We start from the raw sequence: 13,791 nt of genomic DNA on the forward strand, positions 1-13,791 counted from the left end.
TCTGACCACACCATCTGCAGAGTCACTGCTCTGTGGCCCCTACTACTTCCTGATATATATATCGGGCTATGAAGCTGGGTGCAATGTTTTCTCATAGCAACAACATGCTGCATGCATCATGTGCATTATATATGCACATTTCTCTGTTATTAACAATGTGGGGTGAATGACGTTCGAAAGAGTACACATTTCGACGCAGCAATCCCTAAATAAATCTTTAATTCTACCATTTGCTGCCCCATTCCTTGATCTCCTTCCTTGCTGTTCTGTTCTGTTCACTTCATCAAGCAGCCATCTCTCACCTTTATGCAAGCAAAATGCTCTGAGAATTCTCTGTTGCTTGTTTTAGGACCTGCCAGAGCAGTGGAACAACACCAAAAAGTTATCATTCCAGGTGAAACAGAATGTGGCTCCTCTGCAGGCAAATGAAGTTACAGTCATCCGAAGGAAATGCCAACAGTTTGAGGTACCACCATTAAGAATATAGTCAGTCGGCATGCTGTGCTCTTCTACCTGACAACAGGATGTTAATATAGATGATGAACCCAAAACTAGAACCTCATTTCCGAATGAGCTACTGGCCACCACAGTTGTAATTTAGCATTATTCTCTGTTGGAAAAGGTATCTAAGGACATATTCTATTATGATTTAGGGTTCCTCGGGTTGTCTAAAGACTTCCTTGCCTATGTAAGTGTTCCCATGTAGAAAAGCATATAGAAAGGCACTTCATAGAACCAATAAACTGGGTAAATTTATTCTGAAGTCTCCATGTAGGTCAACAAAGCTGCAGCAAAAATCATTCATTTTTATAGACATATATATCCAATTATGTCACAGAAGCACCCAAGTCAGATTTCAGTCATATTAAAATGCAAGAAATGACCCAGAAAATGATTAGTTAGCAGACTCTTGTGCAAGAAACATATTCATCCCATGATGACCAAATAATCTTTACATTAAAGCATGTTCAAAAAGTTGAAGGGACATCTTTCCTAGCAACCCTAATTAATCCTATCAGTAACAGGTTCTAAATTCAATGATTTACTCAGCAAATGTCTTAGTATGGTGATCCCCAGGGCTTTTTTTCTGGGAAAAGAGGTGGTAGAACTCAGTGGTGGAACTCAGGACCGCACAATGACATCACTTTGGGTCAACTGGAACAAGGGGGGAGTTTTTTAAAGTTTAAATCGCCCTCGGCAAAAATAGTCACATAGCTGGTGGCCCCGCCCCCTGATCTCCAGACAGAGGGGAGTTTAGATTGCCCTCTGTACCGCTGGCCATGTGACCATTTTCAAGAGGTGCCGGAACTCTGTTCCACCGTGTTCCAGCTGAAAAAAAGCCCTGGTGATCCCCAATAATCGCCAAGGTGCCTGCCAGCACTTTTCCTGATACTCATGAGCTTCTTTCCCAATACATCTCTTTCCCAAAGCAAAGAGCCTGCCCTGCTTTCCTCCACTTCACTGAAGCAGGAAGTGCTTCAGAAGAACCCAAGATGCATCACTTTTGTATCTGCAGGAAGTACCCATTCAGAAACAGCTGACTGCATCTTAGAAGGATTTTGACTTGCAACCTCTCAACACTTTGTGATTGGTGCTACTACTTCATGACAGCCATTTTGTGATTGGTCCTGGCTCTCATGGCAGCCATTTTGTGGTGGTGCCCACTTCCTGTTCTCAAAATTCCCAAAGTGCCTACAGCCTCAAAGACTGGAGTCTTCTGTCCTAGCAGCTCAACCCACTACCTCTAGCAAGAAACACAAGAGTGTTCTTAGAAACCACAGAGTAATATCATTTAACAAAGCACAAGGCAAAATGTGATTATAATGGGCTAGATACCTCATACACAAGAAGCTTCTAGCTTTAGGTCAGACTCAGGCAAGCAGCCAGTTAGACTAAGAGACCATTAGCATTTATTGTCAAAATGGCAAAGGGCTATACATCCGGATCCTATATGCTCTTGTTACCAATTCTAAAGGTGATGATGTCAGAAAAGGCTTTAACGGTATGTACAGTCTTAAAGTGCAGCCTGTCTCTCATAGTGATTGTTCTCAAGACCCAGAAAGCTAACCTTTCGTTAATGCTTACTGTGTAAAGTTGCCAGCTGAGTACTAGTGACCAGCAGGAGTATTTTGCATTGCAAAGTCACTTTATAAAAAGAAGCTCTTAATCAATTCAACTTCTCATATTTACATGGTTTCAGAACCATCTATGAATGATAGCTAACTGTCACATTTAATAAGGACTCACTTTCTTAGCTAACTAATTATCTCATAACTTCAAACACCATACAAGGTTATCTATATTTGAAACATCACAAAATTGTTAGTTCATTCTTGCTGCATTTTATCTTAACAAAATTTATCTTAAGCATTCTTGCTTAACATTTTATCTTAACAAAGTACGTAAAATTCGTGGCCTTTTTGGCTAAGATCAAGTCAGTGTAGTGATTACAGGTTTCTCATACATATGAATATCTTTTGGCCCTCAACCAATACACTCATCCTTGAAACTTATCTTTAGCTTCTATGAAGTTGGACAGTCCTGTCATTCTCAGATGCTCTCTGCATCTGGGTCTCATAATTATTTTGCTGTACTGGTTGTTGCATTTGCTGCCTTGAGCTTTCCAATGGGATGCTAAGGGTACCAATAATACAGAAAGGTTTATCACAATTCTGATCTTGCTGAAACCATAGCCAGCAAATTCCTGACCTCCAAATGCTGCCCTAACCACAATGTTCTCTCTTTTTTCTCTAAGATGAAACAGCATGAATTCAGGGAGAAATTCCGAGAAGATGCCCCCTTCACCTTCGTTGAGCCAGAACCATATAAATCTCTAAATAAGGTAATCTAAGAACAGTTGAGGAAGTCTATATGGGTAAGATCTATGTCTATCCCAAAGATCACCTGCTATAGCACTACAGCCATAGTTTTAAGGCATAGATAGAAAATATCTTTTTTAAAATGCCAAGAAGTTCTGAATCAGTGGTTTCAATCTGTGAGTTTGCATGTGCATATAGTTACAAAGGGAAAGGAGAGTGTATAGATATCAGTTGTGCATGACTTTTATGCAGCAGATGCTAACCTAATTTACAAGGCACCTTAGATGGTAAATTCCTAATAACGCATTACGATACTCCTCAACCCAGCACTACCCAAATTATTTGTCTTTGTATGTTGGCATCTCCATAACTTTGTATGTTGGAAATGTTTAGTAACACTGTTCCATTTCCTACTTCCAGGAACAAAAAATGATCACTGCTATGGAAAAAGAGATGGAAGCCTTATCCAAATCTGCAGGCTTGTTTGAGGTATCTGTCCCAGATTACAAACAGCTGAAGGCATGTCATAAGGAAGTGCGTCTGCTCAAGGAGTTGTGGGATATGACTGTTTTGGTAAGACTTTGAACTTGTACTTTATAGGGAAAGTTGGGTGATGAGGCATTATTAGGCTACAAGAACCCTGAACCCTTCAATTCTGCTGCAAAGAAATGATAACAATGAAGTCAGTCCCTCATAATTTTCTGTTTAACACATTAAGATTTTTGTGCAATGTACATACTTTGCATAATTCTGGTTGCAAAAGTTACTAGCCCTTTTTTAAAAAAAAAATTGGGATCTATAATACGGATTGTGATGTTGATTGGCAGTGGTGAATGGAGATGTGGGCAAAAAATAAAACAGATTGTCCTTGGTAGAAAGGACAGGAAAGTATTCCCATTTACTTTCTACTCCCAACTACTATCCCAGTCAGAATTCTTTCAAGTTTCCACCGCAGGTATTCTGTAGCTCCAGGTATTTTCTACAGACCACAGCCATTTCCACACTACTCACCTTCTTCTGGAATGGGGCACTACGTCACGAAAAAAACGTGGAAGATAACGTCTTCTCGTGCAAGGTTTGTGCGATGTCGCACAAAACTCGTGCGAGAAGACGCTATCTTCGGCATTTTTTTCGTGATGTTGCGCCCCATTCTGGAAGAAGGTGAGTAGTGTGGAAACAGCCCATTACTGTATTAAAGGTTGAGTGTTCCCTACAGCAGAACCACCGTCCCATACCACAGTGACTTGGCATGCCCTGGCATTTTATTTTCCTTTCTAAAAATGCAGTTCTTTCAAGGAAACATACTCTCTAGTACAAGGGCACAAGTCCCTTTTAATAATTTTTTTAAATGAGGGAGAAGTATGACCTTTGTGGCAAACATTATGATATATTACAGCACTTGTAGTGGATAGGGAGGTAGTGTTAATAAAAGGTTAACAAGAAGTTCTATTTTTTCTGTCATCTGGATTCTGTTACCACAGTTCTGTTTTAAGGTGTAAAGTTCACTGAGCCCTTCAAGGTATTCACTATATTCTGCTCACAGAACAGAATGTTGAAAGCACTTTTATATGTCCAATTAAGGTCAATGAAAGCATTAATGACTGGAAGACCACCAAGTGGAAGGAAATTAATGTTGAACAGATGGATCTTGATTGCAAAAAGTTTGCAAAGGATGTGAGAGGCTTGGACAAGGAAATGAGGCCATGGGATGCTTTTGTGGGACTTGATAACACAGTTAAAAATATGATCACATCCCTCCGGGCTGTGAGTGAGCTCCAGAATCCAGCTATCCGAGACAGACATTGGAAAGAACTCATGCAAGCCACCCAGGTAAACCATATAGGTCACAGTGACAGCACAGAATGTACATGTATTTAATAATGTTTTTGATCCTGCACTCACTGAACTAAGAGTTCTTATGGCAGTCTACAAATAAAATAAAATGCACAAACACATGTAAATGCAATAAATGAGTTAGTCCCAGCCACAAAACACTCGAAAATACAAATACAAATCATCCGGGTTTATCCAAACTTGGGTCCTCCAAACTTCCTTTAAAAATTTGAATGACTTTATGTGGTAATAAGTCAGTATAATCTTTTGTACACAGCATTTCTATTTCTCCAAACTTCTCATTATCTAGATGTTTCAGATGTCCTTATATTGAGTAAATGATGTTATGCTGTTTAAAAGGGCCATGCTAGATTGACTTCTAGGCAGGGCAACTCTATATAACTGCTTTCCCCCCCTTCTCCCTGCAGCCCACGGTCCACCCAGAAAGCTGTTCCTGAGGTTTGTGTGACCCTAGATAACATTGTAGGATACAGTGGGGAGGAGAACTGCAGCCTGAGAGGAATATGTCAAAATTGCCCCCAACCTCACTTGTGAACAGTTGGGGCAATTCCCCCTTCTTGCTGCAGCTGCTCACACTACATTGAACTCTGTTGCCAAAAGTCCCCTGACCCCCAGAGACAGCTTTTGGAAGGAACCAAGGCTTATAAGGGGAAGGGGGTGTCTTTGTTTGGTGATATGGTCCATGGCTGTGCTAAACTTTATATATAATGGGCTTCTAAATCAGTGGTTGGGATACTCGTGGGTTATGGAGCCCACCAGGTGGGTTGCATGTCCCATAGAGCAGCTAATTTTTTGCTGCTTTCGGAAGGACCTGCTTTTTCATTATGTAGTCTGAAACGGCTAGAATGGGTCAATGTTCCAGTCTGATTCACATTTGATTACGTAATAGGTGAACTTCATCATGTCTGATGAAACGACACTCGCAGATCTACTTCAGCTAAATCTTCACAAATTTGAAGATGAGGTTCGCAGTATTGTGGACAAGGCTGTGAAAGAATCAGGGATGGAGAAGGTAACATTTGTGATGCCATGTTCATCCATTATTTAGCTTAAATTAAAATTTGGAGTATGTGTGTTTCTCACTTCTCAAAAATGTTGGAAAATGATGCTTCATTTCCTGTCTTTGGGTGAAGATGCAATAATTGTGTAGAGTGACATTTTGTACTATGAGGAATGTAAGTAAGCTTCATCAATGAGATATGTTCTCTGCCTTGGAATGGAGGCAGACAAAACTCATAGACATTCAAGTTTGTTAGCACTGCCATTTACATTAGCGGTCTGCTACAGAATTACTGACTTTAACTATACTTTGCATACATTGGCATCATTAACTATGCATTCTATATCCATCATCCATCAACAGAAAAGGAGCCTTGTTCCCTCAAAATGGTATTAGTCCTCATGAAGCACCAAAATGGCTCGAAAAGAGGGTGGTGAGAACATAGTAAGATCATCAAAATGTAGACACTAGATCTTGAACCTTGCTTCCACTTTTTCTGTATTTTTTTCTGTTGCAAGGGTCATCCTCTACTGCAGAGCACATTTCTCAAGTCCAAAGCAAATCACTTTGCAGTGGAAAACTGCATTTGCAGTGGATGAAGAGGTGCAAAAAGGTTTCAAATCATAATATTCATTGTATTTATTTATTTACTGAATGTTTTTATTGAAGTAGCCAAAGCACTTTACAAATCATTAAAAGTAGCACAATAAAATCACCAAACCCATCATCAAAAGATGATGAGAAAGTTTTCACTTGCTTCCTAAAAATTAAGTAGACAGACAAACTTCCAGAAGGGAATTCCACAGTGTTCAGGTGCCTGCTGGGAGTCAAATGAGATACAGAGATTACAGATCCTTTAATGCCCTGTGCAGCCCTAATTTGGAACATGGCCATACAGAGGAAAACGGGGGTTTACTCCTTCTATTTGAGTGTCATGAATCAAAGCTAGGAGTGGCCATTTCCACACAGCTTACCTGCAGCTGGGCCATGCCGCAACGTCACAGATCGTGCCGGGGAAAACGCGAAATATCGAGTTTTCTCACGTCGTGCAAAACTCGCGAAATATCGAGTTTTCTCAAGTCATGCAAAACTCGCGTGAGAAAACGCGATATTTCGCGTTTTCCCCGGCACAATCCGCGACATTGCGGCATGGCCCGGCTGCAGGTAAGCCGTGTGGAAACGGCCAAGGTCACAAATCAACACTGGGTCCGGGAACTAGCCAAAAAAGGCAGATTTATGCCGATCTGGCAAAATCTGGCTTTCCTGGTTAAGTTTAGAAAATCCTAGATCCAATCTGGGAACCCAAATCTAGAAGCCTGGATAAATCTGAGTTAATCCAGGAAATGCGACTTCAACCTCATGGCTGGCTGGTTCATGGGCTTCTCCTACATATTTTTTTCTGAGGAGGGAGAGGGAGTGAGGCAGAGGCAGTGTTCCCCCACTGGCCCTGGATTCTGCTTGGCTTCTATAAGTGACATTGGTTCTGTGGGATTAAGTTACAACAGTGCCCCTTACTTCAATTTGGTTTGGGTGGAATTTGCTGATTTGACATGATTCTCTGGTTTGATGTCAGTCCCCCTGCTTCAATTTGTTTCTGAGGTACTCCATTCCTTTGCTTCATTTGGGTTCTGTTGGACTTTTGCTGGGTTGAGCTTGCATTTGGGAATATGACTTTGGCCAATGGCCTTTCCCCTTTGTGTTTTTGCCTGAGAGCCTGCTTGGAAATTTTCCCACTAGAGGAAACAATAGAGAGTGGCTGTGGGCACCTTCTTCAGGGTCCCTTAGAATTGGACCCCAGGGTCCAATCTTCCTGAAGCTTGGTGGGTCTTTAGTGGGCAGGCAGGAGTAGGTTCTCAGCAAATTTGATGGAGTTTGCTTGAAAAATGCCTGCTGGATAGTTTTCCTCATAGGGAATAATAGTCAGATAAATCCAGGATTTTCTTATCTTGAAATTCACTAGGAAGATCCAGTCACAGATCACCCAATAGTATCCCATCTGTTTTAAGCATGTTATCTATCTTTTTGTTAACATTGCCTCACCTCTTATTGTAAATCATTAGAGAATCAGCTGCATTTGTTGGGTATGAATATTGTACTATACAGTATCCATCAAAATACTTTCTTGCTGTTTTATTTGAAGGTGTTGAAAGCTCTTGATAGTACCTGGTCAACTATGCAATTTGAACACGAGCCCCACCATAGAACTGGAACCATGTTACTCAAGTCTGATGAAATACTGGTAGAAACGCTGGAAGAAAATCAAGTGCAGCTTCAGAATTTGATGACTTCCAAGTATTTAGCACACTTCCTTCAGGAAGTATCTAGCTGGCAACAGAAATTATCTACTGCTGACTCTGTGATAAGCATCTGGTTTGAAGTTCAAAGAACCTGGAGCCACCTGGAAAGCATCTTCATTGGCTCAGAAGACATCCGGAATCAGCTTCCTGAGGACTCCAAGCGCTTTGATTCTATTGACAAGGATTTTAAGGTGGGCAAGCCCCTCTCCTCTTCCCTACTTCTCATCTGAAGATACACTTTTGGTCAAATGACTGACAAAACTTCTCTCTTACAGGAATTGATGGCTGATGCAGTAAAAACGCCTAATGTGGTTGAAGCAACAAATAAACCAGGTCTCTATGACAAGCTAGAAGCCTTGCAGAAAAGGTCAGGAGTATGTTGTTTATCAGACTAATTTCGCCAAAACTCAAGGGTAAAGCACAACTAGGCAGATATTTCATGGGCTGAAGGAGCAAATCATAGATTCCATAGGAAATGTAGGAAAGCATTTCTGGTTCAGTTTATTAAGGTGAAAGATCTTTAATTTCCAAATTTAGCTTGGAAAGACTATTGTAGAAACCTTGCTGTACCAGTATGTCATTTTATGGTGCGTAGCTATCTTAGTCTGCAGTAGAGGAGCAAGATTCAAGTCCAGCAGCACCTTAAAGACCAACAAGATTTCTAGGGTATAACAACAACAACAACAACATTTGATTTATATACCACCCTTTGAGACAACTTAACACCTATTCAGATTGGTTTTCAAAGTATGCCATTATTATCCCCACAGCAATCACCCTGTGAGGTGGGTGGGGCTGAGAGAGTTCTGGAAGAGCTGTGACTGACCCAAGGTCACCCAGCTGGCTTCAAGTGGAAGAGTGGGGAATCAAGCCCGGTTCTCCAGATTAGAGTCCCGTCACTCTTAACCACTGCACCAAACTGGCTCTTAACCACTACACCAAACTGATATATCCTTTCAGCTCTGGTATCTGACAAAGGGAGCCCTGACTTTTGAAAGTATATACCCTAGGAATCTTGTTGATGTTTAAGGTGGTACTGGACTCGAATCTTGCTGTGTCAGTATTTTTCTAAAATGGCAGTCATGTCATGATATGGATATCAGTAGGGTTGCCAACTCTAGACTGAGAAATATCTGGAGATTTGGGAGTGTGGCCTGGGGAAGGTGGGGTTGGGGGAGGGAGGGACCTCAGCAGGTTATAATACTATAGAGTCCATTCTTCAAAGCAGCCATTTTGTCCAAGGAAACTGGCCTCTGTAGTCTTGACTCTGGAGATCAGTTATAATTCCAGGAGATCTCCAGGCCCCACTCTAGTTGACAACAGTGAGAATCAAGATAGTGAGAATCAAGGCAGCACTGAAATGGGAGCGAACAGGTCACACAAAAAGCCTTGTATGAGTGCTAAATTTTATCAGTGTCCTTGATACGACTTTTAAGGCACCTAGCAGTATAATTCTAGGCAAAGTTATTCCAGTATAAGACAGTTGATTTTGAGGAAGGTGTGGCATTTTACTCCCTTTATGAGACCTGTATTATGTTGCCTCCCTGACTTCCTTACTGTTCCCAAAAGGTTTTCACTGTTTAATCTATAGTATAGGAAGGCTTAGTAATATCTGGTAGAATTGCAGAATGGTTAGTGGATGGCGTCTCTGTGAGGTAAAAAGGAATCCTTTTATTGAAGATAAAACAGATGTTTTATTTAAACAGAAATAAAGTTTATTTAGAAGTACATATATAAAATAGTTTCAGGTTACTTCCAAAAGTATGATGGTTTCATTAAGACTACCTACTAGCTTCCTAGTTGAAAGATAGGTATAGGTTTTCTTTGTATTTTCTAAACAGACTAGTCACAAAGATTTTTTCCTTCAGGTGCCATTTAGACTAATACCATCCACAAGACAGGACACACAGACTTCCCTTAGTTTCCAGCACCTCACTTTCCCTGTGTATGTCACCCTCTAACTTCTGTCCCTCAGAACAACTCTCTAAAAACTGCAGTTCACTCCACGCCCTAGGATACAGAATCATAGAATCACAGAGTTGGAAAGGGTTTTTCTGACCATCTATTCTAGCCCCCTGCCCAATGCAGAAACAGCCTAAAGCATCCCTGACGAGTATTCCTTCAGCCACTCCTTGAAGACTGCTAATGAGGGGACACCCACCACATCCCTAGGCAATCATTTCCACTGCTGAAGATGTTTTTTCCTAACATTGAGCTGTTACCTTTCCTCCTGTAGTTTAAATGCATTATTTCAAGTCCTATCCTCTGTTGTCAACAGGAACAGCTCCCCTCCCCTAAGTGACAGCCTTTTAAATACTTCAAGAGCCAGTTATGTCTCTCCTCAACCTCCTCTTCTCCAAACTGAATTGTTTCCAAGTCCAGTCTTTCCTCACAGGGCTTCATTTCCAGGCCCCTGATCATTTTGGTTGTTCTCCTCTGTACCCGTTCAAATCACATCGCACTTCACTCACCATCCAGCCCCCTCTTTCTTCCTTTAGAGGCTGCATTTTAAACCATAGTGAACATAAATTCAAAACCTGACATTCGTTAGCAGAAATAAAACTCGTAAAAATATTGACAAGGCAAGTCCCTCTTTTCCCTGTTCCTCATCTGAAGTGAACAGACAGTTGTAGTATTGGGCTTAGACTGAAGTAATTGTGCAGTCACACTTTTAGTAGAGTCGTGTGAAGGGCCCTTTGCTTACTGTTTTGGTATATTTATCCATATCATGGAAAAAATTCAGATATGCATGTACATTCCTTGATTTCTCATCACTTCATTACACCACACTGGATAAATGAGACCCAAATGTGTGAACCGTCTCCACAGGAAAGCCTTCTGTTTGAGTTGACCGTGAGTGATACAAAAGTTTTCTCTGCTGGTGGTTAAATGGTGGTTAAATTATGATAGCTCATTTATCCATGCAAGTCATCTTTTCATGCTATAGTTAATGAGTGATGGACACGTTCCTGGTCTCTGAAACATTTCTTACCATGCACTCTTTTTCCATAAAGGTCCTGGCTTAATCCAATAATTCAAAAATGGATCCAAAAATTTAACTGAAACAAAACCCTAAGGGTGCAATTGCAAAAGCATTGCTCCGAGCTGAGCCAGGGGGCACTTCGTGATGCAGAGCAAAGACAGAATGAAGAAGACGGTGTACTCCCACCCCACCCCGCCCCTACCCTTCATGGCCATTCTAGCTACTCAGCAACATACTGAGAGCCTCTGGGAGCAAGTTCTTCTGCCTGTGACTATTGCTGCTGCTGAGCACATTGAAAGGCTTCTGGCCAGTTCCTGCAGTTTTGCCCAGGTGCACAATTACAGGGTCTCCAGGCAAGGTGGGTGTGCGGAGCTGGCCAGTGCTCAGACTGGCCCATGGTCAAGCCTGAGGCCAAGCCCACTCCAGCTTCCCCACCCTCTCTCCTTTTATCTATTGGAGGGCATAGGTGTGGGGCGTTTCTTCTTGGCTTACTGGTTAAATGCTTTCTCACATATTTTCGGTAGGCGGTTTAGGACATTGGGTCAGATCCATTTGGGGAGAAGACAGTGCTTGCATGCCATCTCACCCTTTTAGTGGATCCTGGGGAGAGCCACCAGGGGATGTGCCCAGCTTGGGGGCTATCATCCAGCTTCATTCCCAGGTGACATGCACCCAGGTGAGAGCACATCTCAAGCCATCTTGTGGTGGTCTCCCAGCAGGTGAGCTGGGAAGGGTGCCATCAGATGGCAAACAAGTTGCCGAAGGCTTGGATCCATGCACTCCAGCAGAGTATGGTGGTTGTTTTGTCCTCCTTTGCCTCTCGCCTCCCCCCTTGACCTTGGGGCCACAGTCTTGTTTGAATCTGTCCCTTACGACCATTTTCTCTCCCTCCCCTCTCTGTTGTCTCCCTGACTATGAAAAATTGTGGGCTCCCTTCAACAGGCTTTTTTGCTTATATTATGCTGTAAAGCATCATGTATAATGGTAGTGCTGAATAAATAATAATATTACGCATAAAGAGAAAGCACAGTAATGATCTCATTTTCTCTTTTCCTCCCCAATTAGCTTGGCAATTTGCGAAAAGGCTTTGGCGGAATACCTGGAAACAAAGAGGCTGGCTTTCCCAAGATTTTACTTTGTATCCTCTGCTGACCTGCTGGATATTTTGTCCAATGGCAATGACCCTGTTGAGGTAAATATGCATGGATGCACGCACCTTGGCTTTTTTCTGCTTTGTATCATAATAGATCTTTGCGTTTTAAATCTATAAATCTTAGTCTTTTTTTAAAATCATTTTTGCAAAATAAGCAACTCAACTCTTTTTAAAGCCACTTCGTACGTTGAATTCCAAGAAGACTGGAAGGCCTCCTCGCTACTCTAAACACAGAGTGTTCCCCCTGCAGAGCCCATATCCTTCAAGCTTTCCATACAGTCCTCCTTTTTTAAAACGTTATCATTTCATTACCTTTCTTCTTTTTATTTGTACTCCTCTACACTTGGTGCCCTAATCTTATGCTCCTCTTTTTAAAGGTGTCCCGTCATTTGTCCAAGCTATTTGATAGTATGGCCAAGTTGAAATTCAAATTAGATGCAAATGAGCAGCCTCTGAAGATCGGCTTGGGAATGTACAGCAAAGAAGATGAATATGTTGATTTTGACAAGGACTGTGACTGTTCGGGACAGGTTGGTCAATCTACTTAGTGGTCTTGTGCGATTACAAAGAAAAAAGTTGTTAGGGTTGCCTTGTGGAGTTGTTTGAAGCCACTGCACTGAGAACAGCTTTCTGCGTGGCTAAGCACACAGCACTCGCACTGGAAACGCATCTGCCTTTTGCCTAGTGTCGCCTCTGCCGCTTCCTAATTGTGTTAACAAAACCAAAGGGCGCCGCAGGATACTAGAAGCAGGAAAGATCCGAGACCTTCTGTGGAGGAAATAACGAATCAGTCAGCATATTAATTATTAAAGTGCACCATGCCAAATTGAATTTTCAATCACAATTTTTCATTCAATGACACACAAAGTGTAAGGTGCTATTTCAACAATAAATACAAGAATAAATAGATAATAAATAACCATGCATACTTCTGGGTCATCCATGGAATGGACGGTTTCCTCTGAAGTAAAAGAGAAGCAAGATAATATTGGGAAACAGAGGTACTTACCTGCATAGACATACCTGGTCTTCTGGAGCCACCTGTTGACTTTGCAAGGGCTTCCAGTCGAAGGTTCACGATGAACACAGTGGAAGAGGGGTATTTATGTAATATCCCCTGGAAAGCACAACGTTTTGTTTACAACAGTACAACATACAAAGGAAATGCATTGGATGTGAAATCTGTAGGCTGATTGAATTGCTAACAAGTTATTGATATTGCATAGTTATTTATTATTTATTTATTGTTGTATTTATTGAAATAGCACCTTGCACTTTGTGGGTCGTTGAATGAAAAATTGTGATTCAACATTCAATTTGGCATGGTGCTCTTTAATAATTAATACGCTGATTGATTTGTGATTTCGTCTGTGGAAGGTCTCAGTTCCTGCTTCTAGCTTCCTAAAAGTGTCACAAGCAGGCCTCTGCACGCTCTCTTCTAGGGCCATTTCCCCACGGCTTACCTTTTGCCGGGATGCAGCATGTTCTCATGCGAAATCGCGCGATAACAGCATGATCTCGCGCGAAATCATGTGATAACAGTGTCTTCCTGGCGCGATTTCGTGCGCGAAGACACTGTATCCCGATAAAAGGTAAGCCGTGTGGAAACGGCCTAGGTGTCAGCCACTCCAAGGCACAAGCAAGCTTGTTTCAGGCTTCTGGTTCCTAAGGAGAAAAGTTCTTAA

General features: G+C 41.7%; 1 protein-coding gene across 1 annotated transcript in view; it reads left to right on the forward strand.

Moving 5' to 3' along the window:
• Nucleotides 1–13,791, forward strand: part of DNAH17 (dynein axonemal heavy chain 17) — a 139,204-nt gene that overhangs the window by 38,781 nt on the left and 86,632 nt on the right. The window contains exons 22-30 of the mRNA XM_054975987.1: nucleotides 350–466; nucleotides 2,756–2,842; nucleotides 3,240–3,392; nucleotides 4,401–4,649; nucleotides 5,563–5,685; nucleotides 7,814–8,161; nucleotides 8,246–8,337; nucleotides 12,019–12,145; nucleotides 12,484–12,636. Coding sequence (XP_054831962.1) covers nucleotides 350–466; nucleotides 2,756–2,842; nucleotides 3,240–3,392; nucleotides 4,401–4,649; nucleotides 5,563–5,685; nucleotides 7,814–8,161; nucleotides 8,246–8,337; nucleotides 12,019–12,145; nucleotides 12,484–12,636 — 1,449 coding nt within the window. The remainder of the gene's footprint in view (nucleotides 1–349; nucleotides 467–2,755; nucleotides 2,843–3,239; nucleotides 3,393–4,400; nucleotides 4,650–5,562; nucleotides 5,686–7,813; nucleotides 8,162–8,245; nucleotides 8,338–12,018; nucleotides 12,146–12,483; nucleotides 12,637–13,791) is intronic.

This window comes from Eublepharis macularius, chromosome 4 (genome assembly GCF_028583425.1).
Source record: "Eublepharis macularius isolate TG4126 chromosome 4, MPM_Emac_v1.0, whole genome shotgun sequence".
In the NCBI taxonomy this organism is placed as follows: domain Eukaryota; kingdom Metazoa; phylum Chordata; class Lepidosauria; order Squamata; family Eublepharidae; genus Eublepharis; species Eublepharis macularius.